The 25,382-nt window shown below is 52.0% G+C and overlaps 3 protein-coding genes across 10 annotated transcripts; 2 read left to right on the top strand and 1 right to left on the bottom strand.

Annotated features, from left to right (window-relative positions):
• Positions 1-69: 69 nt before the first annotated feature.
• On the top strand, positions 70-3,309 carry HTRA2 (HtrA serine peptidase 2). Of its 3 annotated transcripts, none has more exons than XM_058550852.1 (8): positions 70-663; positions 768-972; positions 1,062-1,256; positions 1,499-1,585; positions 1,764-1,869; positions 1,992-2,061; positions 2,738-2,833; positions 2,941-3,309. In XM_058550852.1, the coding sequence occupies exons 1-8, from the start codon at positions 158-160 to the stop codon at positions 3,104-3,106; spliced, it is 1,431 nt and encodes a 476-aa protein (XP_058406835.1). In that variant the 5' UTR covers positions 70-157; the 3' UTR covers positions 3,107-3,309. The 3 variants fall into 3 exon arrangements, with proteins under 3 accessions (XP_058406835.1, XP_058406836.1, XP_058406837.1); XM_058550853.1 differs by having other exon boundaries at positions 1,499-1,531; positions 2,941-3,308; XM_058550854.1 differs by lacking the exon at positions 1,499-1,585.
• Positions 3,246-21,560, bottom strand: LOXL3 (lysyl oxidase like 3). Of its 4 annotated transcripts, XM_058550848.1 has the most exons (15): positions 21,440-21,560; positions 19,665-19,989; positions 17,825-17,988; positions 16,954-17,168; positions 8,981-9,040; positions 6,500-6,719; positions 6,071-6,251; positions 5,776-5,930; positions 5,362-5,529; positions 5,067-5,229; positions 4,638-4,881; positions 4,424-4,539; positions 4,208-4,344; positions 3,988-4,099; positions 3,246-3,802 (listed from the first exon to the last, which is right to left on the bottom strand). In XM_058550848.1, the coding sequence occupies exons 2-15, from the start codon at positions 19,975-19,977 to the stop codon at positions 3,729-3,731; spliced, it is 2,322 nt and encodes a 773-aa protein (XP_058406831.1). In that variant the 5' UTR covers positions 19,978-19,989; positions 21,440-21,560; the 3' UTR covers positions 3,246-3,728. The 4 variants fall into 4 exon arrangements, with proteins under 4 accessions (XP_058406831.1, XP_058406833.1, XP_058406832.1 ...); XM_058550850.1 differs by lacking the exon at positions 8,981-9,040 and having other exon boundaries at positions 21,440-21,559; XM_058550849.1 differs by lacking the exon at positions 21,440-21,560 and having other exon boundaries at positions 19,665-21,204.
• A 125-nt stretch (positions 21,561-21,685) lies between these two features.
• On the top strand, positions 21,686-25,176 carry DOK1 (docking protein 1). Of its 3 annotated transcripts, XM_058550845.1 has the most exons (5): positions 21,686-22,414; positions 22,765-23,064; positions 23,235-23,328; positions 23,523-23,707; positions 23,943-25,176. In XM_058550845.1, the coding sequence occupies exons 1-5, from the start codon at positions 22,355-22,357 to the stop codon at positions 24,747-24,749; spliced, it is 1,446 nt and encodes a 481-aa protein (XP_058406828.1). In that variant the 5' UTR covers positions 21,686-22,354; the 3' UTR covers positions 24,750-25,176. The 3 variants fall into 3 exon arrangements, with proteins under 3 accessions (XP_058406828.1, XP_058406830.1, XP_058406829.1); XM_058550847.1 differs by lacking the exon at positions 23,523-23,707 and having other exon boundaries at positions 23,943-24,043; XM_058550846.1 differs by lacking the exons at positions 21,686-22,414; positions 22,765-23,064; positions 23,523-23,707 and having other exon boundaries at positions 23,259-23,328.
• The last annotated feature ends 206 nt before the right edge of the window (positions 25,177-25,382 follow it).

Raw genomic sequence — 25,382 nt, 5'->3', positions numbered from 1 at the left:
GGCGGGGGCGGAGCCGGCCTCCTGGAATCCTGGGTCCCGGCGTGCACTTCTGGAGGACTTCAGGTACCGGCGTGCCCCGCGTCCCGCTGTCCGCCCGCTCGGGTCCAGGGCGCCGCCTCCGTGTAGGGCGGGCGAGGAGGCAGCTGAGGCGGAGCTGATGGCTGCACTGAGGGCGGGGCAGGGTGCAGGCTGGAGCCTACGGGGATGGCGGGCTTTGGGGGGGGTTCGCTGGGGGAAGGGACCCCCGTTGACCCCTGACCTCCGGGCCCTGCTGACGTCAGGTACTCCTGACCCTCGGGCCCGAGTGACTTATGGGACCCCCAGTCTCCGGGCCCGGTTGTCTGTGGGGGTCCCTGAACAACGGACATGTCTGACATCGGGGACTTCAGATTCCCGAGCACAGCTGACTGCGGGAACCCCAGACCCCCGGACGCGGGAGGACTCAGGGACCCCTGGAACCCGTCTGCGCGTGTGGCTGGCGGTGGCGCTGGGCGCCGGGGGGGCAGTGCTCTTGTTGTTGTGGCGCGGGGGTCGGGGTCCTCCGGCCGTCCTCGCCTCGGTCCTCGGCTCGCCGCCCACCTCTCCCCGGAGCCAGTACAACTTCATCGCAGACGTGGTGGAGAAGACGGCACCTGCCGTGGTTTATATCGAGATCTTGGGCCGGTAATGGTGGGGTAGACCAGGAGGCATGGAAGCCGCGGGCTAGAGGGCGGGGGGAGCAGGAGAGGTCCGAGCCCCCTCACATCCGTGCTTTCCCCGCATCCCAGGCACCCTTTCTCTGGCCGCGAAGTCCCTATCTCGAATGGCTCCGGATTCGTGGTGGCTGCCGACGGGCTCATCGTTACCAACGCCCATGTGGTGGCTGATCGGCGCCGAGTCCGTGTGAGGCTGCCTAGCGGCGACACGTATGAGGCAGTGGTCACAGCTGTGGATCCCGTCGCAGACATTGCCACGCTGAGGATTCAGACTAAGGTGGGCGTCCGGCCAGGCCGGGTCTGTTTGGGGCTGTGAATTTGCTCGTATCTCCAGATGACAGCTCTCTTGTACCCATTCTCCCTTAGGAGCCTCTCCCCACACTGCCCCTGGGACGCTCAGCTGATGTCCGGCAAGGGGAGTTTGTTGTTGCCATGGGAAGTCCCTTTGCACTGCAGAACACAATCACATCTGGCATCGTCAGCTCTGCTCAGCGTCCAGCCAGAGACCTGGGCCTCCCCCAAACCAATGTGGAATACATCCAGACTGATGCTGCCATTGATGTGCGTCCTGATGTGACAGAAATGACAAACTAGGTTGGGGGAGAGGAGAGATACTGTGTGGTGTAGGCACCAACTGTGTTTGATGGTGGATAAGGCTATACACAGAGGTTGGGCTGCAAAAAACGTGGCCACTCATTTATGGGCTGGGAAAGGAGAGAATTTGGAGAAAGTGCGGACATCCTGATTATGCCCCCAGGCATAGAGTCCCTGGATCTCTTCCATATTTTCTTCTTGTCCTGCAGTTTGGAAACTCTGGAGGTCCCCTGGTTAACCTGGTGAGTGGGATATCCTTCTTTCCAAGAATCCCTGCCCCAGGTCAGTGTGGAATGGTAGGTTTTCCCTAATTCAATAATGTTTGGTCAAGTTTCTGAGCAGTCTCTTATAGGCTTTCTCCCAGAATCCAACCTGATCTCCCCAATTCCCCAACACTCCCAGCTACGCTTGTTAAGGTACCCCCATCTCCTACTGTTTGTTGGGGTTAGGGAATAGTGGGCTCTGTCCCTGCAGGATGGGGAAGTGATTGGGGTGAATACCATGAAGGTCACAGCTGGGATCTCCTTTGCCATCCCTTCTGATCGCCTGCGAGAGTTTCTGCATCGTGGAGAAAAGAAGAGTGAGTCTGGCTTAGGGGGGAAGGGGCATTCATTGGACCTTACTGGAGAAGGGTTTATTGGGAGGATGGGGAAGGGAAGGAAGGATATAGCTGGGTGGGGCTCATTTGTCCCTCTATCACAGATTCTCATCTTGGAATCAGTGGGTCCCAGCGCCGCTACATTGGGGTGATGATGCTGACCCTGACTCCCAGGTATGAGCTTTAGGGGTAGTGACATGTAGGACCACCAGTATACTCGGTGGTGGGCAGCTGGCATTTCTGTTGAGCTTTGTTTTATTCTATCAATTTTATCTTTATCTAAGATGAGTTGCCTCACATGTGGAGCTATCAGAAGAGCTGTCCTCTCTCATCATCTTGACTTTCTCATCCCACTCCATTTTGCACACTTGCCACCAGATTTATTTTATCTCATTACTGCTTTGACCTTCAATCCATTAACCTGGTGTTTAGGGGCCATTTTCCATTTGTCTCTAATTCAACCTTCCTACGTGAATATACTCTGTTCCAGCCAACCTGATTTCCTACTCCCATGTTTTTATTTATGTTGTTCTTGTTTTTATAGTTAAATGTCAGACCCATCTTTCTAGGCTCAGCTTAAGTTCTACTCCCTCCTTAAAGCTTCTCTTAGGATTCTAGACTGACCTTAGTGCTATTGATTTAACACTGTGTCATTTGGAATTAATTATGTTTTATATACATGTCCTGTTTCCTAACTGCCAGAAGCAGAAAGTGAATTGCCTTTGTATCTGGAGTACCCAGTGCATGCCCTGTCCATACAGCTGTCAGTGTGTTGATGAGAGATTTGAGGTGAATCCAAGATGGGGAGAGTGCCTTGGTGTGGTTAACCAGGTGATCTATGTCCCTTCAGCATCCTTGCTGAGCTACAGCTTCGAGAACCAAGCTTTCCTGATGTTCAGCATGGTGTGCTCATCCATAAAGTCATCCTGGACTCCCCTGCACACCGGTGAGGGAGAGACTGCAGTGGGAGGTGCGGATGGGTGAGGTGTGCATGTGCCTTTGAACTGGGCTGGCTACTCCCTCCTTTCTCTCTTTGTCTGTCTTTCACCATAGGGCTGGTCTACGGCCAGGTGATGTGATCTTGGCTATTGGGGAGCAGCTGGTACAAAATGCTGAAGATATTTATGAAGCTGTTCGAACCCAATCCCAGCTGGCAGTGCGGATCCGGCGGGGACCGGAAACACTGACCTTATATGTGACCCCTGAAATCACAGAATGAATGGATCAGCAAGAGTATGAGGCTCCTGTGCTGATTTCCACCTTGCTTTCCTGGCCTAGGCTCTGAGGGCACCTGGACAGAGAAGGAAATGAACCAATGGGGGGCAGGTCCCTCCAAACACCAGCATCAATCCCTGGGCTCTGAGGAATCACAAAAACACTTTTTATATAAAATAAAATTATACCTAGCAACATGTTATAGTAAAAAATGAGGCGGGCGGTGTGCTGCTCGTCTTTTCCCCCACAAAAAGGCTAGAGGTAAAGCTGTATCCCCGTGAACTGAGGGGAGATACTGGAGCTGACTGTCCTGAGCTCCCTATTTGAGAAAACGTGCCACTGCTGTCATCCTGGGTGGTTAATCAGGTGCTGCTCTTTGTGGTGTGCTCAGCTCGGTGCTGGGCCTGGGAGCAAAGATTCCCCATGCTTGGCCACAGATCCAGACAGCTGGTCTAGGAAGGAGGGCGATAACTTCTGCTTGACAGTTCCACATCCATAACGCACACTGGATGAGCGTGTGGGCCTGCTGACATCAGGGGTTCCTTGGTAAGCTCCTGAGGTAATGGCAGCCTCAGACCCCTGCCATTAGGGGCCAGTGGTGGTTTGCAGAGGAGGGTGGTGGCACCTTAGATGATCTGGTTGCTGGTCTGGCCAGGGTAGCGCTCAAACTTCCTGTTGGCCTCTTCACTCAAGGCATCACCTGCCAAGGTGAATGGGCAGTTTGGGAAGGAAAACAGACCCATTGTGGGGAAGGGTGGGTAGAAGGGGAGAGGCTGGGAGATCCAGAGGTGGGTGGGAAAACACAGACACCACATAGGGAGAAGTGAATGAAGGCCTTTCCCTCCCATCCCCCAGTCTTTCTGGGCTGCTCTTCCCACCAAATACCAATGTGGCAGTTGTGCACCCAGATGCGATGTCCATCATATTTGCAGTTACATTTCATTGCATTGTTGGTGAAGTCACTCTCTGCTACTTCAAAATTGGGGTTGATGACCACCTGTGAGTGGGAGAAAGGCAACTTAACCTGCTGCAGTCCTCAAATGCAAAGGTCTCTTTAATAAACACTCCTCCCACTTGCCAGCTGGAAATCTCAGACCCCAGGCACCTGGAGAATGTAGTTTCCTGGCTTCACGTCTGTGATGTCAATCCATTGACAGTCGATGTCATGCCGGTAGAGATCCCAGCAACCCACGGTGATGCCCTGTTCTCCAAAGTTGGCACACTCGTACCTCTTGGAGACATCTGAAGGGATTGGCATATGTCAGTGTGAGGCAAGGCTGTGGGATGGAAATACTGTAGTCCATTCTGGGCTCCAACTCACCCTCCTGACACTCTGTGTCTTCTAGACAGAAACTAGCTTTGTGGCCCTCAGCCACCTTGGTGCCATTGGGGGTCAGGATATCGTAGTGAGTGAAGATGTCCATACTGTGGTAATGCCTGTGGGGACAAGGGACAAGGGGACCTGTTTCCTTTCCTGCCCCCCGGCAGGCTTGCCCCATCCTTGGTGACCTTCCCCTTCTACTTGACCCTCTCACCCATGACACTCATGCCACACCCAGGAGTGGCGCCCAGCTTTGGGCCTGAAGTCAGCTCGTCCCAGGTTGTGGATCTGGGAGGAGAATCGGAGCAGACGCCGGTGACCATAAGGCCAATTGGCTGAGCGGGCCGAGCGGGCTAGGCAGTTCTCTTCTGCAGCACAGTACAACATGTGCAGGGGCCGGTCCTCAATGTAGGCGGTCTCCTGCACAAGTGCTGAGTGCAGCAGCAGATCTGATGCAGCTGCACCGAGGAAGGAAGGAAAGGGTTAGAAGTCACTGCTGAGGGGTGAGGACAGATGGGGTGCTTCTATTCCCAATAGAGTGTGTGAGGCTGGTTTTTCACAAGGAAGGAGTACCCCTTCAGCTTACAGCCCTCTTTCCCTTCAAAGGGGTGCCCTGGCTTGCGTCAGCCTACCCTTCACTCACTCTCAGAACAGATGACTCCAGCAGTGAAGTGGGTTCCTGTCCTCTTGCAGGCAATGTGGGTGCTGTGATGAGCACACTGGTCTAGGGACAGCTCAGTCCCTGTGCAGCGCACTCCACTCATCACCACTTCTGTTACATTCCCTGAGTCCCAGTACCAGGTCTCCTGGGGACATATGTAGGTGTTTCTGTGAGGCCCCACCATCCTGCCTCCTGGGTCAAGGGACTCATTTCTACAGTCCTCTATCCCAACCCAGGCTTTGGAAGCAACATCATTGCTTCCCTTCTTCCCACTCACCTGCAGACCATGGTTGGCATAGCCCAGTCCGAGTTGCCTACAGGCCACCATGGCCTCCAGCGTCCCCCAGTCATCCCCACAGATGAGGCCCCAGCGAAGGGGCCCAGGTCCTCCTATTTGCACCTCGACTCGCCCCTCATGTTGGCTGCGGCCCCCACTGAGTCGGATCTGTAGTGACACAGAATGGAAGCACTGGGGAAGCTTTTGGGGAGGGGTAGTGGGAGGCATTGTAGCAGGCATGTGGCTGAAGGGTGATTCAGAGGTACATAAAGGGCTAGCAAGCGGTGGCATTAGGCAGGAGCTGCAGGATGGCAGGGGGCTGGAGCAGTGGGCTGGGGGGCCATCAGACTGCAGATCATGACCAGGACTGGATAGGATGCGAGATACTTGAACCAAGGTGGGAAGTAAACTGACCTTGGTCTCTACCCCAGTGTAGGGCAGGTTGCATCGGACTCCAGCATCCCGGCTATGGGAACAGTCCTCAGCAGTGATGTTCTTGTGGGGGCACTTCCAGAGGGAAGGTTCCTGTCCAGAGCATTGAACTTCACTCAAGTGGATGGCACCCATGCCTAGGGTCAGAGGTCAAAGATCAGGAGGTTGTAACTGTACCTTCATTGTCTGCCCAGGGGTCTCCTTCTTCCCAAGGAATGTAACCCCCAGGAATGTGTACCTCCTCCTTCCCTCTCCCTCCCACCTCCATCCCCCTCACCCTGCCCCATGCGGGCACCACTCAGAGCCTCTCGAGCACTTCCGAAGCCCAGCTCCCGACACACCACGCTGGCTGCCAGCAGGTCCCACTTGCGGTCACAGACTGTGCCCCACGTGCCAGCCTTCAGGACTTCCACCCGACCCTCTCCAGGGTGGGCCCCACCCTTTAGACGCACAAGGGCCTAGAGGACAGAGACATTGGGCATGTCACAGCAGTAAATGGAAGCATCAGCACAGAGAGAGCTAAGTAGAACTGGGAGATGAATGAGATTCTGTTGGAGGGAGGGGGTGGTCTCAGGTCTGTGGCCCACCCCCTGGAAGGGGTTCCTCTCTGTCCTCGTAGGTCAGGGCTGTGCTTAGTCAACGGGGTGGCCAGGCTAGGGGGTTCTCCACCTGGGGTGGGGAAGGTCATAGTCACTGTCTCACACACCTCCCCCTGAGGCTTCGGTTGTCGTTGCTTCTTCTGGCCACTGGACGCTGCGTAGAGAGGGCCTGGCACACAGCTCACCACCGCAGGGGCCCCCCCAGGGCACCTGGCAGTATCATTGGCACGATAGAACTCCAAGGAGCAGAGGGAGAGGTGCGCCTCCGTGCCCACGCACGCCACCCCATGCAGACCAAAGGAGTGTTGCTGCCGCTGGGCCAGCAGCCTGGGGGGACAGGAGTGGGGTGCAGTAGGGTAAAACAATGCTCCTGCCACTTTGCCCACAACCCTCCTCCCACTCCACGCCTCCACCATCCCCCAACGTTTCATGACCACTTTATCCCTTCTTCTTCCCCTCTGTTATGTTTGTCTCCAAAGAGACAAAGGGAATAGTGAGTTTCCAGGCTGAAAGAGCTTCGGTTCCCCAGACAGGAGGGTCCTTGGGGACCTTCGGCAGCAGAAGAACCCTATAGGAAGGACGGCTAGTCTTGACCTGCCTGATAGAAAGCTTGTTCCAAGTGGTTTCAGGCTGCTGGTCCTAATGGAGGCAGAGGCTGAGGCTGCTGTGCAAAGAGAATGGGAGGCCAGAACCGCCCAGCTGGAAGAGATGGGCAGGAGGGAGTGGCTGACATAAACAGGAAGCCTCAATAGCCAGAGTGAGCAGATCTTTCTATTATGCTGACACTAAAATAACTGAATGAGTCAGGTTGCAAAGGAGTGAGTAAGCCTTGGGTCTAAAAGACTTCTCAGAGGCCAGAGGGGCTTCCAGGTCAGAGGCTCTGCAGGCCAGAATATGTGGGGTAGTTATGGGAAGAACAGACCAGACGGTGGACAAAGGAAAGACTGGGGCTGGCATATGTAGGAATGAACAAGTATAAATGCAAGACAGACAAAAGTTAGAGAAACCACACGACCAGAGAAGGAGAGTGAATATGAACAACATAGTGGTAAAGAAGTCTTCAGACCTGAGCGGAGCTGTGAGTCTTTAACAAGGTAGTCCATGCTTCTGCAATTTAAACGTAACAGAAAGAATGTTCCATAGCCACCAGAGCAGGAAAATGCGACTAAACTAGAGATGTTAAAACTTGGAAACCAGCTTGGAAGCTGCAGAGAGATGCTTGAGAGAACGCGGAGACTTGTTTATCGACACCAATGGAATGAGAGATTGCAGTGAGGCATGTGATGAGAGAAGTACATTCTTCCCAGAACAGCTGGTTTGAGCCCAGAGAGAAAGGAACCAGATGAGGCCTAGTATTGGTGGAGTGGGCCTGTGAGGCTGGTTTGGCAGTGAATTATTGCGGTAATGTGCTCCATCACTTGATGTCAGATGAAGGAAGAAATACGATGACCTGAAGCCATTGGCTAGGAAGACACTGAGAGGAGGAAACGTTTATAAACACAACAGACAAAGGAAGCCTGGAGACTTTACAGAATACCTTTGGAAGCTCAGGATAAGTGGATTCTGAAGCTCAAAGAGATCAGATAGTCTCCCAAAGTCCTGTTTGGCTGAAAATGAAAGTCAAAGAGGCTATCACAGGAAAAAGACATCTCTATTCTAAACTCCCTCCTCCCCTTTCCCCACAAATAACGAAATAAAAATGGTAGTGTGCACTTTAATGTGGGGGTCAGGGAAGGCTAGAGTATGGCCTTGTTGGGCAAAGATGACCCTAAACTAGAAGGCACTACAAGAATACCCCCAAATTCTGAGCTCCTTTGGAGCCACCAGAGGGAGGAACTGGGGAATCAGGGATACTGGGGGATGGCTGGGTGATTCTGGAACATGCTGAAGAGAGGAGGGGACAATAGAAAGGGATGAATTCTCAGCACCTCAGCCACTGCTGAAGAAGTTAGAGAGACTTTTCATGTGCAAATGACCTTGGCCTTTGAAAGCCTAGTGAGATGACATCACTGGGGTTGGAAGTTTTCCACTCGGGTTCTGAAGGAACCTAGGGGAAAGTTAGGGAACAGGGAGCCTAATTGTGTCAACTTGGCCAGAGAGGCAGGGACTGTCAATCTGACTCCATCCCTGGTGAAGATTCCAGAGGGGACTCTGAGTCTCACCTCCAAGCTAGTAGCACTTATTTTTAAAAATTAATCAAATAAAGGTAGGATGGGAACACTGATCCCTTAGGGAAACAATTTCATGGGAGAGAGGCAGGCGTGGGGTCTGAAGGACAAAAGTGCCAGAGTATCTACTAGAATCCACTGGGGGATGATAAATCAGCCTGTAGAACAAGGGTAGGCAGGGGCTGAACATCCACTGAGAGTTCCAGAAATCCTGTGACGGCATATTTCTGGAGATCAACATAAGGGCGAGCCCTACTTTACGTTTCAGTGACTCATCTGGAAGGTGGTTTGTAACAGCTGCAGCTGCTCCCCCACCTCTTGGTGGAGGCCTCTCTTGGGCCCCTTCCTGACCACAGCTCAAGTCCCCGACTCGTCCCTCGGTGGTCCCTCTCCTCTCCACTCAGCCTGAACATTATTTACCTCTTGACTGGGCCCCTGCCCACTCGGGGTTTGGGTTTGGCTTTAAGCTTGGTGATTGGTCTGCAAAAAGGAGAAAGAAGTTAGTGGAGGCAGTGGTTAGGGACTTCTGGGAAAGGTAGAGGGTCACTTTTTTCTGTTTCTGGGAAGGACCCTGTATGCAGAGTGCAGGAAGGGGTGAGGTGAAGGTGGCCAGATTTTCCACATACACTGACTGCTACACACCAGGGAACTGTGCTTCAGGAGCTCCTGCTGCTCTCTGGATTCAGCAACAGTGATGAGAAATCTGGTTATGTCAGGCCAGGCGGGAGATAAGAGGAGAGTAAAGGGAGGAGAGAGAATGGGAATGTGAGTGAATTAAGGGAGGTGAATTGTGGCAGGAGGGGAGGAGGCATGCAGGTGGCTGAGGCTGGAGTCCAGGCTATTTGGGGGAGGTATAAGGATGAGGAGGCTTCTCCTCAGCCATTCCTACGTTATTTCCTCCTGTGCTCCTGAAGACTGAAGCTTGCCCATGCCCATGCCTGTCTCCCCTCCCCTCCCCCCTGGAATGGCCATTTTCCAGTCACGTCCCTGATTCATCAGCTTGGGTTCTGGGATGGACATGGATAGGCTGCCTTCCATCCATCCACCTCCTGGGGCCACAGGGGCGAGCAGGAGGTCCCGGGGCTCTCGCCCCATTACCTTCCAAGGGGCTTGGAGCGTCGGGCCGAGGCTTTGGCCGCTCGCTTCCTCAACTTTCTGTGAGGATAAGACAATGGCAGAGTCAGGATCAGTCTAGAACCAAGGGGGAAAGACTGGTGCAGTTGGGACCAGGGGCAAGATTTCTTTTCCAACAGTTAGAAGGGTTCCTGATGGCAGGATGTTATAACATCAGATACTCCCAAGGCTCTACCCTTCACAGCTGTTTGGCCTCATAAGCACATGACCAGATGGGTGAGCTGCAGTGAAGTACATGGACTCAGGACTGAGAGAGACCCTATACCAGGACCTACAGAAATTAGGCTAAGGCAGGTGGGGAACAGGGACTCTTGGGTCGTTACCAGGGCTGATCTAAACCCGAGGGGAGGGCTAAGGGGAAAGGTGTAAGTAGAAGGGTGTTAGGATTGTTAGAACTGCCAGACTGGGCAGGCAAGGGGAGAGAACTGGCCTGGTCATGCCTAGGGAGGCTGACTGTGTCTTTTTTTCTTGGATGCTCTCTGGCTTCTGGCATTTCCAGGCCTGAGGCCAGTGGACCAGGACCAAGGACCAAGGCTGGATATCCAAGGACGTTAACTTAGTTTGACTGAGGAGCATGAGGCCAGGCTGCTTAGGATGACAGCACCCTTCCTGTCTAAGTTAAATCCCATATGTCTTAGTCATTCACAAACTGAGCTCATCTCCCAAACTTCCAGGGAAATAATTTCTAAACCCTTATTTCTTTTTAATTGGCCTAAATATTTGACCTATTTTATTCTTCAAGAGGTTGCCTTGAGTCTAATGTCTGGAACCTAGATCAGTTTCTCCTCTCATTCTCTCTTTGCTTTTAAAGACTTTATTTTGCCCCCTCTTTGTCCTGCCCAATTATGTATAGATGAATGCAGGCCTTGTCTGCCTGTTCTTATAAGTTTATGATCCTTGTTGTCATTTTAGTTATCCTTCCTTCACACATGTTCCTGTTCTGCTGTTTCTCTGGAGGAGTCATGTTTGGACGTAGTATACTGTGTGCAGATGCACTAGGATCTCAATCTATAGATTTTAAGCAGAGCTGAGGCTGCTTGGTATTTCCTGCCCTGGCTTCTTTCTGAGGATGTACTTAGTTGGTCTTTTTGCCAAAACATCCAATATGTCCAACATTCCTAGCAAAGATTCTACAATAACTCTCAGGTCCCTTTGCTGAGATATTACTAAGGGTTTAGAACCTTTCATCATATAAGTATAGTGTGAAATTTTTTCTCCAAATGTCTTTTTCTCAAACATGTCTAAAATGAAATATACTTGGCATTTTCTTTCACCAGAGTAGTACTCAGAAAAATGTTGTATTATCTAGAAATTTATAACTATCTCTTCTCTAAGTTATTTAAGGACTTTATAAGGTTTTTATATCATATTATATATTATACGACATATAATTACATATATTATAAGGTATAATATAGGTTATATTAAGGACCTGGTGTTTATCTAGGACCAGTACTGATATTTGTCTTGATTTATATTTCTCCATTCACAAATGTGTTTGTTTTCCCCTATCATTTGTTCCTTCAACTGTCAAATATAAAAACCTACCTACATCTGCACATCCTCTTCTCATTCCAACTCTCTTTTCTCTGAGGCCACTTCCCTTAAATGTTTCTGAATTCCATCCTTCATGCTCCTTTTTCTCCTTCTCAACTGAGAAGTTGCACACAACTTCTTCTTCTCAATTAAATCCTTTTTCTTTCTTTCTTTATTTTTCCCCCAAAGCCCCAGTAGATAGTTGTACGTCATAGCTGCACATCCTTCTAGTTGCTGTATGTGGGACGTGGCCTCAGCATGGCCGGAGAAGCGGTGCGTCGGTGCGAGCCCGGGATCCGGCCCGGGCCACCAGCAGCGGAGCGCGCGCACTTAACCGCTAAGCCACGGGGCCGGCCCTCAATTGAACCCTTTTAAACATGTTCAAATCTCTCCTACACACACACACACACACACACACACACACACACACACACATACACACACACACACACACCTTCCACCCCACATCTCTTCTCCTTTTCACAGAAAAATTTTTCAAGAGTTGTCAACACCCACTATCCCTATATCCTCTCTTCCCACTCATGCCTTAACCCAGTCATTTCTGGTTTCCCCAGCCATCACATGGCAATAATAAATCCAGTAGACATTTTCCAGTCTCCACATTTTGACCTCTTGGTAGCATCAGACACTGCTGCTCTCTCTCTCTCCCTCCTTGGCTTTCATAACACTACCAGCCTGGTTTGATTCCTAATTCCGGTTGCTTTTTCTTGGTCTTCTTTGCAGGCTCCTCCTCTACCTAGTCATTTAAATTTCTGGAGCTCCATCTAAGGCATTCTTCTCTTCTTACTCCACATTCTCTCTTTATTTGGTTTCATTCACATCTAACCTTGTATATTCCATTGCCTTCTTGCTGTTTCTACTTAGATATCTTAAAGTTATCTAAAATGAAATGTACGTCCAAAAACTAAACTCACAATTTTTTCAGCAAAATCCACTCCAGAAACCTAGGAGTCAACCTTGACACTTCTTTCTTCTTTGGCTCCCAAAGTCAATCCATAACCAAGTCCTGTTAGTGTTACTTCCTAAATATCTCTCCAATCCATCCACTCTTGCTCTTCTTCAAAACATTCTCAGAAATGCAGTAAAAGTGATCTTCTGGAGCCACAGACCTGATCATGTCCTCTCACAGCTCTACTCATTGAAACACTTCATTACTGAAGTAATGGTTCCCATTACTTTTCTCATAAAGACCCAAATCCTTAACATAGCCTATAAGCTCTTCTATGATCTGGTGCCTAATCAGCTCTCTCATCACCTCTGTATTCTCAGCACCTTGCACAGTGCTTGACAAATAGTAGGAGTTCAATAAATATCTGTCGAACTGAATTGAACTAGAAGAGTGACTTCTTAAACAGCACCTAAGCCCTTAGAACCTCAATTTCTTTGCCTGCCAAGGGGAAGTAAAGAAAATGGTTCAATTATCTGTACATTCTTTTCCTCTTCTAAAATGCTACAACTTTCACATGTTCTAGGGCAGAACTACTAGATCAAGGTTAAAAATGATAAATACATTGCATTCTGATTTTCTCATTCCCTAAATCTTACTGACTTCCTCTAAAAGCTAGCAGATGCATCTTCTTTCTCTATGGAAGGTAGAGTTGTTTGTAACTATCTTGCCTATCCTTTATAATTGTATTACCTATGTATTACTTATATGTATTACCTATAATTGTATTACCTGTGTATTACCTATCCTCCCTCTGTCTGACTTGACCTATAAAAGAAGATCTATATCATATCCCCATCACAGAATCTCCCAGAACTCCTGTAATCTCTTTTCCTACTAAGAATGACCTCTGTACTTAGTATAGCTCCTTCTCCAGCCTTCATATCGCAGACTCAGTAAGAGATTTCAATATGTACACAAATATTCCTGATCTCTGAAAATTACTTCAGGCTGTGCATACCTAGGGACAATTCCTGGGTCTCAAACTTCCCAAGGATGGCTGATTTCTAAAGGTAGTCTGTATTAACTTAAAGCCCAGAGATGCCTGATGGCACCATCCTTCCCTCGAGTAGCTTCAGAATCATTTTAGGTATCTCTTCTCTTACTTTCTATCCTCTATCAGTCATCTTACATCTTATTCATTCCCCTCCCTCTTTGGTGTCACCCTCCTAATCAGCTTCATTTTTATAACAAACTCCTAACTAGTCTTACTGCATCTAGACCCTCCCCTTCCAATTCACTACTATTAGGCAAACTTTAAAAAACACTGGCCTTATTTTATCACTGTCTCCTACAAATACTTTTATTTTTAATTTTTCCATAAGATAAAGGTCAAACTCTCCAACCTGGCATTAAGAGTGTTTCATTTTCTGGCCTTGCTTTATCCATTCAGATCTTTCTTTCCTTCTATTTCTCAGTATAAACCTTCTACTCTAGTCAACTGTCTTTCAAAATATATCCTATTCATTATCACCTCTGTTGGGGTCAACAGTGACTTCCACGTTGCTAACTCCGGTGTTCGTTTCTCCATCCTCCTGTTTTTAGACCCGTCAGCAGCACTGACTCAGTCAATCATTCTCTCTCCTCGAAGTGCTTTACTTGGCTTCCAGGCCACACTCACCCGGTTTTCTTTCTACCTCACCTCTCTGTTTGCATTTTGCCTTATCTTCCTGACCTTGTGACATTTAAGCTGCCTAAGATTCAGTCCTTGGACTTCTTTTTCTCATATTTACACTCACTCCTTTGGTGATGCTGTCCAGTTTCAGGACTTAAGAACTTTTATTCAACTGAACTCGAGAGTCATATACCCAATTGCCCACTCAACCGCACCATTTCAATGTCTTAAAGAACCTCAAATTTAACAGGTCTAATGTATAGTGCCCCCTCCAACCCCACACAAAACATGCTCCACCCACTGTCTTCCTTATCAAATGAGGCCAACTCCATACTTAGCTCAGGCCAAAACCTTGGAATGATCCTTAATTCCTCTCCTTCTCACACAGCACATTGACTCCATCGGCAAATCCTGTGGCTCTACCTTTAATTATACACAGAATTTAATCATTTTTCACCACTTTCACTGGTCACCATCACCTCTCATTTCCTTTACTTGGCTTTCAGGAGACAATAACCTGTTAACTAGTCTCCCCACCTCCTTGATTCTACTGCATCCCTTACAGTCTATTCTTAACAAAGCAGCCAAAATAATACTTAAAAAATGGAAGTCAGATGTCACACTTCTGCTCCAAACCTTAACGCACAGAGTAAAAGCCAAAGTCTCCCAAACAGCCCTGCATGATCTGCTCCCAATTCTTCCCTATCTCTTCCTACATCACACGTCCTATCATTTTCTCCCTTGTTCACTCAGCTCCAGCCCCAATGGTCTCCTGGAGCATGACAAAAATGCCCTCTCCCCTCCCCTGACACACACACACCACACACACACACACACACACTCTCTCTCTCTCTCTCTCTCTCTCTCTCTCTCCAGGATCTTTTCATTTATGATCCTTCTTCCTGGAAATGCTTTTCTAGATTTCTGCATAGATTGTGCCCTCACCTCCTTTAAATCCTTCCTCAAATGATGCCTTCTCAAAGAGACTGCATATTTCAAACTGCAATCCCACTCCCACTTCCTAACCCCTTCCCTGCTTTATTTTTATCTATTACACTCTTTACCATCCTTACATTTTGTAGTTTTACTTACTTAGTTTCTAATTCTTCCCCAGTCCATGAGATCAGGGATTTTGTCTGTTTTGTTCACTGTTTAATCTCCAGTGTCTACAACAGTCCCTAGCACACAGTAGGCACTTAATGAATAAATACTGAATGAATAAATCTCTACACCTATTTTCTTCACTTGAAATGCCTGCTATTTAAATCATATTAATCTTTCAGATCCTGGTGTTTGGATTAGTAAAGATAAAGAACAAGCACAGGGAAAGAAATAAGCCCCAAGATAGGTAACAGTAAAGGAGTACAGCACATAGATGTTTTAAAACAGTTTGAGTCTCTAGACCAAAAAAAGTATATTCCTTGGGACCGAAAGAACTTTCAGATGTGTCTCAGAGCCAAGGCAAGGAAAATTTGAGCAAGTATAGAAAAGACTGGAGATTGGATAATGTACTGACTTTCAAAAAGAAAGAAAAGGATTCTTCAATCTACAGATAATATTCTATAAGTTATTAAATAGAAAGTTTGTGAACATTGAGGAAAAAATATGGTGATTCTTAGAAACCTAAAGGATTTCAGTAAAAACTAGCTCAAACCACCATGATTTCCTTTTTGGATAAGATTACTAAATTGGAAGACAGCAGAACGGCTGTGAACACAGTATATCTGGATTTTAGCAGACTAACAAAATCTTCCATGATTTCATTATAGATAAGATGGTGCAATGTGGGCTACATTATTGTAGTGTCTAGGTTGTTCCCAATTGGTTGAAAAAAACATTTCACAACTAATGATGTAAATCTGCAGGAAAGTTTTGTAAGGAGAGTTAGACTTTGGTTTTTAACATTTCAACGATTTTAACAGTCACTCTGATGAAGCCAGAAGGCATAGCTATAATGTCTATCGACCAGAGGAGGCTGTGAGGGATGATAAATGGAAAATAATGTCAAGATCAAGATAATCTCATGGATCATAATGGCTTTTTAGTGGTTTTTAAACGATGTATCAAACTAATTGGGTAAACTCAACATAGATTTGGGTTCAAACAGGCTGCTCCATCAATACTGAGGATAAAGGAAGACCTGAATTGGTTTTAGGTGATTACAGCTTCAATATGAGCAGTGGGATGCAGCCTCAACAGAAGGCAACGCAAAATCTAGGCACGCTTTAATCAAAGTTTGCCCAGTGGAAGGTCACCTAGATGTCAAGAGGTCTTTCTGCAAAACTGGTCTAAGGAAGAGCCTGCAAAATAGATTAGAGACTGTAAAGATTTCTGAATTTCTCAAAATGACCAAATTACATGCTCCAGGGAAGCGAGAAGCTGTAGGCACAGAGCCGTTCACCAGTGATTCGTTACTCTGGAAGCCAGCGTGCACCAGGGCTCCAGAGCAGATGGCGAGGGCCGGGTGCCTCGGCCAAAGGATATCCCGGAACACGGGTCTGGAAGTTCTGGGGGCTCGCACGCTCACAGACACGCCTCGTGGGCAGCCTGGACCGAGGGCAGGGCCCGGCCTCTCCCGGCGCCCCCCGACCCTCAGGGATTGGCCCTCTGGCGGGGACACGCCGCCCCGCGGGCGCCCCGGGCCTGTCACCGTCCTCAGACTCCGGGCGCCCAGCCCCGCGCTGGACGCACCCAGGCGCGGTCTCCGCAGGGCGCGGTAGCGCACTCCCAGCATCCGACCCGCGGGCTCCAGGCGGAGCCGGAGGCTAACCTTACCCGTCACCGCCCGCGGGACCGCCGGGCGCTGGGCGTGGCCTCGCGAGACCGGCGCGCGGCCGGGGCGCGGAGACTCTGCCTGCCGACCTATGGCGTCACGGGCACCGGTCCGCGACCCGCCGCCGCTCGCCCCGCCCCGGCTCCAGACACGGGCGAGCAGAAGCCTCACTGACCCGCTTTGGGGGCCCTTCATGGTCCCACAAGATGTCGCACCTCTCCAGTTTCGCAGGGGCCTCCGTATTTTCCCCCTATTCCAGAGGCCCGCGTTCCCCAGCGCCCAGACCCTCTCAGAGGTCTCTCAACACCATTCCTTCATGAGCACCCCTCAGCCCCAGGCCGCTCCACCCAGCGCCCACATCCCTTCACCTGTAGAAGGCCATGTTGACCCTCTTTTCGCTAGGGAAGCCTAGCATCCCGCAGACCACGTGGCTGTTGTGGGCGCTCCAGCCTTTTTCACACACTTGCGACCAGCCGTCAGGAAGCTTGACCTCGACCAGTCCCTCAGTCACGGGCAGGGACCGCCTGCCCCGCCCAACGGCTGCTCGAAGTCGCACCTCCTCCACCTGTAGGTTATGCTCTACCTGGGGATGGGACCGCAAGCAGAGGAAGGAATTCCAGTAGCACCTCTCATATGTCTTGCCACCCTTAAGGACCCCAGATGGAGTGTGCTTGCTGTAAACCCAATGGGGAGATGGGGCTGAGACAAGGCTGAGAGGCCCGCCTGCCCTCTGTGGTGTATTGACTGCGGTGTGGGGGTGTATTGAGTCTCCTGCAACCATGAGAGAGGAAGGACATGCTGTGCTCTGAGAAATGATTAAGGGTGCTGAGGAAGAAGCACCTAACTCTGCCTGGAGCATGAGGGAGTACTTCACAGAGGAAGTGGCATTGAAGGAGAGAAAGTAAAAAAGGAGATGTTCCAGGACAGCATAAGCATCTGAGGCGAGGGAGAGCGCAGGATGCCCTGGGCACCAGGGATGAGTTGGAAAGGCTTGTGCCAGATTTAGTAACTTGAATGCTAATGCTAAAACAAACCCGGACTTTACAGTGTCTGGGACCTCTATCATTCGTCCTGTCTCCCCACCCCGCCAACCCTCCTACCAATCCAATTATCCCATGGAGCATATGAGATCCCCTACAATCTAGTATCTCCTCTAACCACATATAACCCCCTACCGCCTTCTCTGTCTGGCCATCCTGGGTGGTGTGTGTGTGCGTGTGTATTTTGTGAACTGCAGACCTCGATGACATTGAAATCTGAGAAGCCGGGGAGGCGCTGGTCCTTGCAGATGACCCCGGCATCCTCATCGTGGGTACAGTCACTGTTCCCCCAGCCCCGGGAGGCACATTCAGTCACACTCTTTTCAGTCCCACTGCAGCTCAGGTTGTCCAGCCAGATGCGGCCTGTGGAGGGGGAGATGAGGAGATAGAGAGGCTTGGGGAGGTAGGATGGGAGGAGTGATGGGGATGCTGGGGAGAGTGAGCATGGAGGCCTCACACCTGGCCATGATGATCCCATTTTTCTGGTAAGATAATGGGTGGGGACGAGACAGGGGACCCTGGAAGGGAATAGGAAAGGGAGCATAGAATTGATGGAGGGTTGGTGGTGGTCTGGGGATACTCAAGAATGTGGTAGCATGAACAGAAATCAAGGGTCAACACTAAAGTTCTGATGAGTGCTTACCCATTCAATGATAGCTACAATTAATCAAGTACCTATGTGTGTTAGGCACTCTGCTGTAGTATGTACATACATGATAATTCTTAGAACAGAGCTGCCAGGATGTATTATCACCATTTTATATAAAATTGGGGTTCAGAAAAATTAAGTAGCTTGCCTAAGACCTCACAGCCAATACATGGGGGGCTTAGGAGTTTGAGCCATTTGTGAGACTTGGAAATCTAAGATCCTTTCACCTCAGCCTCACATTCTCCCATGTGCCCACCCTATCTGTGCTGCCACATTACCCCTTGTTCTTCTCCTGCCTGGACCAAACTGAAATGAACAGCACTGACTTCCTCTCAGAATTGGGTGGACCCTCAAATGTTGTCTGTCCCAGACAATGTGCAGGGACCCCTCATGCATATCCTGATAGGACTTACCCAGCTTCTGCTGGGACACCTACCTCTCGCCTCCCTAGGCCACTGGAACCATCACAAAGTCCTTGTGACTCTTTATGACTTTCTCCCACCAGGTCTAATTCAGTCCTTTGATGCCATCCAGAAAAATCCCTCAGCCAAAGGACTGTCCTCATATTTGAAGACAACCATCATGTAATTGCTATCCAAAGCTTTTTCTTTTAATGCCAAACATCCTTGTTTCTTCAGCTATTCTCCCTTGAAACTTGGCTTCTAATCTTTCACCTCTGGGCAGCTCTCCTCTGAAAGTATTTCCATTTTCTACTCTCTCTCTTAAAATGCGGGCTCTACAAGTGACACTTTATTCCAGAAGTGGTCTAGCCAGTGGGAATTGAGAATCAGCTGCAGACTGCACCAGCTTCTGTCCATCAATCCCATTGTGGGCTCATACAGTGCAAGCACTCCCAGGTCTCAGTTTGACTTGCTCGTAAGTCCCTACTACCCACATTCATGCTCGTTCTAGAGTTTATACTTGGCCTTAGTCAGTTCCAGCTTGTTGGTTTCAGCTGTGGCCTATACTCCGATTTTGTCAGCTGCAGTATCTGTGATCCCTTCTGGCTTTGGGACATCCAGACATCATTTACCTGCTCTCAGCTTCCCATGAAACCCACCAGCTATACTTTAATCATACAGGGCTCCCCTGTATCAGGGCTGTCCTTGCACGTGGCTTTGTAGAATCATACTTTTGCAGCAGAAAGGAACTTAGAGATGATCTAGTCATTTTGCACACGGGGCATCTGAGGCTCAGAAAAGGCATTGGCCAGCCTAAGGTCACACAGCTCTGAGATGTGACTATGTTGGTTGGTTTGTCACCCTTGGGTTTACTTGACATTGGCTGTTCTTGGTGTCCTGTGTACCTGTGGCTGTGCCATCCTGGTGTTCCCTCTTCCTGCACTTAGGCACCTAGGCAATATCTAGGCTATTCCTGGAGCATTGCTCACCTGTTCCAGGGCCATATTTGGCACTGTGGGTCCAGCCTGTGGCCTCTGTGAAGCCCAGCTCTCGGCAGAGGACGTGGGCAGCCTGCAGCGTGAAGTCGTCATCGCAGATGGTGCCCCATTCCCCAGCTCGCTGTATCTCCACGCGGCCCTCGAAGGGCTTCCTGGGGAAGCCGGCCAGCCGGAAGCGCAGCCCCTGGCTTTCGGCCCTCTTCTCAGGGGCCATGGATGGGGACGGAGATCCTAGGCACGAGCTGCACAGCAGGCACAGCAACAGCCCCCACGGGTTCCACTGCCAGACACTGACAGGTTGCATGGCAGGGAAGGCCTGGGTGCCCCAGAGAGAGAGAAGGAAAGAGAAACTGAGATTGAGCCAGGCCCAGGTCCAAGAGAGAGGTCATGAGAGGAACAGAGACACTGAGGAAGACCAGAGACAGAAAGACAGTGCAAGAGAGAGAGGGACCCAGGGACTAAGAGAGACAGTGAGAGAGAAACATACACTAAATAAGTCTGAAACACTGAGTCAAAGAGGCGCAGACTGAGACCCAGATTGGGGAAAAGGGAGAGAGAGACAGACAGAGACATAGAGAGAGAGGCTCTCCCTCCCTTTGGTAAAAAGTAAAACTCTCACTATTAGTTGTTATGCCTTCCAATGTCCTTCCCTAGTTCTGCCATCATCGCCTCCATTACCCCCACTCACTGATCTAAGAGACCCAGAGATCAAAAGACAGTGATTAGAGACCAAGAGTCAAAGAATGGTCAAGATAAAGAGATATGGAACAAGAGAAACACAGAGAGGAAGACCCAGACAGATAGGAGGTGAGAGGAAGGGAAACTGTGGGACTGAAAGGGGACCAAAGAGAAAGAGACAGCAGAGAGAAAGACAATGTTGAAGATGGATAAAAGGTGATTGGGAGAAAGCCGGGCACACAGGATTGGGGAGAAAAGGAGAGAGGCAGGCAACAGGTGAGGAGGACAGGGATTGACAGGAGCCAAGGAGCAGAAGTGGGAGGGACCCAGATGACCCCATTCAGCTAGTCAGACAGAGGACAGACAGCTACTGATTGTGGAGAAAGGCAGGCAAGGGGGTCTTAGGAAACCCTTGGATCTCCGGCCCCCTGAATGGGAGCCAAGCCCAGAGTCCTATCTGGGCAGATTCCAAGGCAGAGAGGGCAGAGATCAGAATACATGCAGAACCCGCTGCACACTCTACCCAGCACACAGGCTCTCACATGCCCTGGAGGGTCAAGGGGCCCAGGAGGGCCAGGCCTCAAGCTTGGCGGGGAGTGGGGGGTTGTCCAAGTCTCCTGCCAACACTGCCATCGCTGTCACTGGGCAACCGGAGGCCAGGGCGCCAATCGGCTCCTCAGCCAAGGCCTTCCCTCTGTCTGGGGCTGAGAACAGCCTCTCTACAGCAAGCCCCCCCACCCCCTACATGCTTCCCCCAACTCAGACAAACAACCCAACAGGACAGCTTTGTTCTGGGGACACTGTGGCTGGGGGGCCCAGGGGTAGGGCCTCACAAGAGGAGCCCCCAGCCTTAGGGTCCTCCCAGCTGCCCTATTTGGAACACTCTGCAGTCTCCTCCCCCCCCCCCCCAAATATCTGCTTCCTCTCTCCACTCTTCTTGTGTCTCGTTCTTCTTTGACAATAATAAAACCCTCAGTTGGTTGGCTTCCCCTCGACTCCATCCTACATCACCCTTTTCCCCTGGTCCCTGCACCATCCTCTCCATCCGCAACTCCCCTTCCTCCTGCCGGCAGCGCGACTCCCCCTACCTTTGGCTGAGCGGGGGCCCTAGGGGCTGGGAGAAGAATGCTGGTCCTGGAGATCAGTCCTAGGACTTTCAAAAAAAAAGTGCTCGGCCAGGGGAGACTGGACCCCCCCTCTCTCCTCCCTCTCCTTTAGTCCCTCCCACGTCCCCTTGAGCCCTCCCACATTCCGCCTTCTCCCTCGATTGCTCCCTGGCCAGTTCCCTCCTCTTTTCCTCTTAGTCCTCCCCTCCCCCGTGACGCTAGCCGTTGCCGCTCCACCTCCCCCCGCCCCGACCTTCCCGGAGTGCTCAATGAAGCTTTCTTTTCCCGCAGGTTGGAGGCCCGGCAGCTGCGGTCAGGAAGCTGGACACGCAAGAGGCCACCGGGCCGCGGACCGGCCCGGACGGCGGCCCCTGCAGCGGCTGGAGGCCGCGACTCGGCTCCGGGCTCCGGGAAGCCTTCCAGTCCCCAGCCCCTAGCCCTTTCTCCATGTCCCTGGGTCCGCGGAGTGTAAACAGCCCAACTCCGGCCAGGCTGGGGGCGGATCCGGTCAGGGGAACTGAGGCCATGAGGGCCCACGTGGCCCCTCCAGTGCCCCAGGGCGACCGTCACCATTTTCGAGGTGATGTCACGGCCTTCACTCTGATGTCACGTTGAGCATATGACATCGCACGCAGCCCCCAAGCCCAGGCGCCAGAGCCCTCTGGCCAAAACCGCGAGGTTTCTCTTGGTGGAGCCACTTGCGCGCGTCCTAGAGCTAAGGGCAGGGACCTGGAGGTGGACCCCCTCCCCTTCCTTCTTGCTCTTCTCCTTCCTGATCCTTCAAGGTCCGCAGGGGCCGGGGGAGGGGCGGCAACGCCTCCGGTGGGCCCGCCCCGCCCCGCCCCGCCCCGCCCGCAGCCCCGGGGCCAGGAAGTGCGAAAGGAACCGCCGCGGGCGATGGACGGGGCCGTGATGGAAGGGACGCTCTTTTTGCAGAGTCAGCGTTTCGGTACCAAGGTAGTCAGGGGCAAGGGTTGCCGAACCCCCTCAGAGCTAGGGGTGGGCGATAGAGCCCAGAAAGAGGGAGGAGGCGGGCAGCGGGTTGGAGCGCGGCGCCCGGAGCTGGAGAGCCCTGTGACGTTCCCGCGAGGTTGCTCTGCACACTCCGGGGAAGCGCCCGCCGGGCTCCGGGTACGCCCTCTCTGGTCGTGGGGAGACGGAGCGGCTTCCTCCTTGGGCGAGTTCGCCTCCCATCGGGAAGCCTCAGACCCAATATCGGCCAGCGCCGGTCTCTCTTTCCCCGTCGGTTCCCGGGCTGCCCGTGCTCGCCCGCCCCCTCCGCAGCGTCTCTCGCTCTCTCTCCGCAGAGGTGGAGGAAGACCTGGGCCGTGCTCTACCCAGCCAGCCCCCACGGCGTAGCGCGGCTCGAGTTCTTTGACCACAAGGGGTCGAGCTCTGGAGGGGGCCGAGGGGGCTCGCGCCGCCTGGACTGCAAGGTGATCCGTCTGGCGGAGTGTGTGAGCGTAGCCCCCGTGGCCGTGGAAAGCCCCCCTGAGCCTGGCGCCACTGCCTTCCGCCTGGACACCGCGCAGCGCTCCCACCTGCTGGCGGCCGACGCGCCGTCCAGCGCCGCCTGGGTGCAAACCTTGTGCCGCAACGCCTTTCCGGTGAGGGGGCCGGGACTGCCGGCGAGGGGCTCCTGCGAGCCGCACCGGGCCTAGAGGCGATGCGGGGGTGGGGGCAGTTACTGCGGCGGAGGAACTGGGTTGGCTCAGATCCTGGGAGCCGCGTTGAGGGAATTACAGGGTCTTCGATACTCTCTTTCTCTTTACCCCAGAAAGGCAGCTGGGCTCTGGCGCCTGCTGAGAACCCACCCAAGCTTTCTGCCCTGGAGATGCTGGAGAACTCCCTGTATAGCCCCACCTGGGAAGGTAGACGCCTGAGAAGCCCGGGCAGGGATGGGGTGGAAAGGAAGAGTGCCCTTGGGAAGGGGATAATTAGAGGGTCCAGGGACCCCTGGGGAAGTAGGAAGCTCCTGAGAGCTGGCTTCCAAGTGGGTGCTTGGACAATCTGCCCCATCCCCTAGTCCCGGCCAGGTGCCCGTCTAACTGTGTATTCCTTCCAGGATCCCAGTTCTGGGTAACCGTGCAGAGGACTGAAGCCGCTGAGCGCTGCGGCCTGCACGGCTCCTATGTGCTGAGGGTGGAGGCTGAGAGGCTCACTCTCCTGACCGCGGGGGCCCAGAGGCAGATACTAGAGCCACTCCTTTTCTGGCCTTACACTCTGTTGCGTCGCTATGGCAGGGACAAGGTGCGGGGGCTGTCAGGGAGGGCTGGCTTCCTAGGTCTGGGCAGCTGTGGGGGAGGTGGGGCAGGACAGGAAGGTGGAAAGCTCTGCCCTCTGGATAACCCTTCTTTGCCTAGCCCATGACCCCACCCTCTTCTCCAGGTAGTCTTTTCTTTGTAGATCCCCTAAGTAGTAGGGCCCTGTGACTCACCTCCTCTCATGGCTCCTGGTAATGTGTTTCTCTCCACATTCTCTTCAGGTCATGTTCTCTTTTGAGGCTGGCCGCCGCTGCCCCTCCGGCCCTGGAACCTTCACCTTCCAGACGGCACAGGGAAATGACATCTTTCAGGCAGTTGAGACTGCTATCCACCGGCAGAAGGCCCAAGGAAAGGCTGGTCAGGGGCAGGATGTTCTCAGAGCTGATTCCCATGAAGGAGAAGTGGCAGAGGGGAAGTTGACCTCCCCCCCTCAGGAGGTCCTGGGCAGCCCTCCAGCACTGTATGCTGAGCCCTTAGACTCCCTTCGTGTTCCTCCAGGCCCTTCCCAGGATTCCCTATACTCAGACCCCCTGGACAGCACCCCTGCTCAGACAAGGGAGGGGGCACAGTTAAAGAAACCTCTCTATTGGGACTTGTATGAGCATGCACACCAGCAGTTGCTGAAGGCCAAGCTGAAGGACCCCAAAGAAGACCCCATCTATGATGAACCTGAGGGCCTGGCCCCAGCTGCTCTCCGGAGCCTTTATGATCTGCCTCAAGAGCCCAAGGATGCATGGTGGTGCCAGGCCCGGGTGAAGGAGGAGGGCTACGAGCTCCCCTACAACCCTGCCACTGATGACTATGCTGTGCCACCCCCTCGGAGCACAAAGCCCCTCCCAGCTCCCAAGCCCCAGGGCCTGGCCTTCCCTGAAGCTGGAGCTGCAGCTGGCAGTGGCAGCAAAGGCCACAGCTCAGATGGTGCCCTGTACAGCCAGGTCCAGAAGAGTGGGGCCTCAGGGAGCTGGGACTGTGGGCTTTCTAGAGCAGGGACTGACGGGACTGGGGTCAAGCCAGAGGGCTCCACGTGAGAAGTAGGGCAAGGCTGGGGTTACTGATAGGAGGACCATGGGGAGGTGGCAGTGGGGATCAAAGAAACCTGTTAGAACCAGCGGGAACCAGAGGGCTGGAGGGGCCTGTGTGAGACCAGGGGGCCAGAGGGATCAGGGATGGATGATCAATCCCAAGAAGTCCTGGAAGTGGGACAGATGGCAGGGGCTGCGAGATGGGACCTGGGGAGGCCAGCACCCCTAAGTCATCCCCCCCAAAGGAATGGACAGCTGCTGGACCAGGTTTGTGGAAAGGGGTACTTGGTCAGAGTAGGTGCAGTCTGAGAGACCTGTATGGAGGCTATACGGAGATGCTGGACTGTGCCTGGATCCTTACCCCTGCATTGTTCTTTGCCGGAAATATATATTTTTAAAAGTCTTATTCTCATTAAAGTCAGTTTGGGTTTAAGAGGTCTATGTGTGTGAATAGTCACAGAGAGGACACAGTAGCATGGTGTGCTAGGTGGGTGTGGAGGGGATCAGGAGGAGAACCAGGAATGTGTTAGAGGCCAAGGAAGGAGGAAAGGGCTCCCAGGAGGGGAGCCAAGCAGTGTGGTGGTTTAGAGCCTGAGTGGTCTAGGCAAGCTCACCTGGGCTTGACCCTGTCTTGGTGAC

Source organism: Diceros bicornis, chromosome 12, assembly GCF_020826845.1.
Source record: "Diceros bicornis minor isolate mBicDic1 chromosome 12, mDicBic1.mat.cur, whole genome shotgun sequence".
In the NCBI taxonomy this organism is placed as follows: Eukaryota; Metazoa; Chordata; class Mammalia; order Perissodactyla; family Rhinocerotidae; genus Diceros; species Diceros bicornis.
This window is presented reverse-complemented; position numbering and strand designations above follow the sequence as displayed.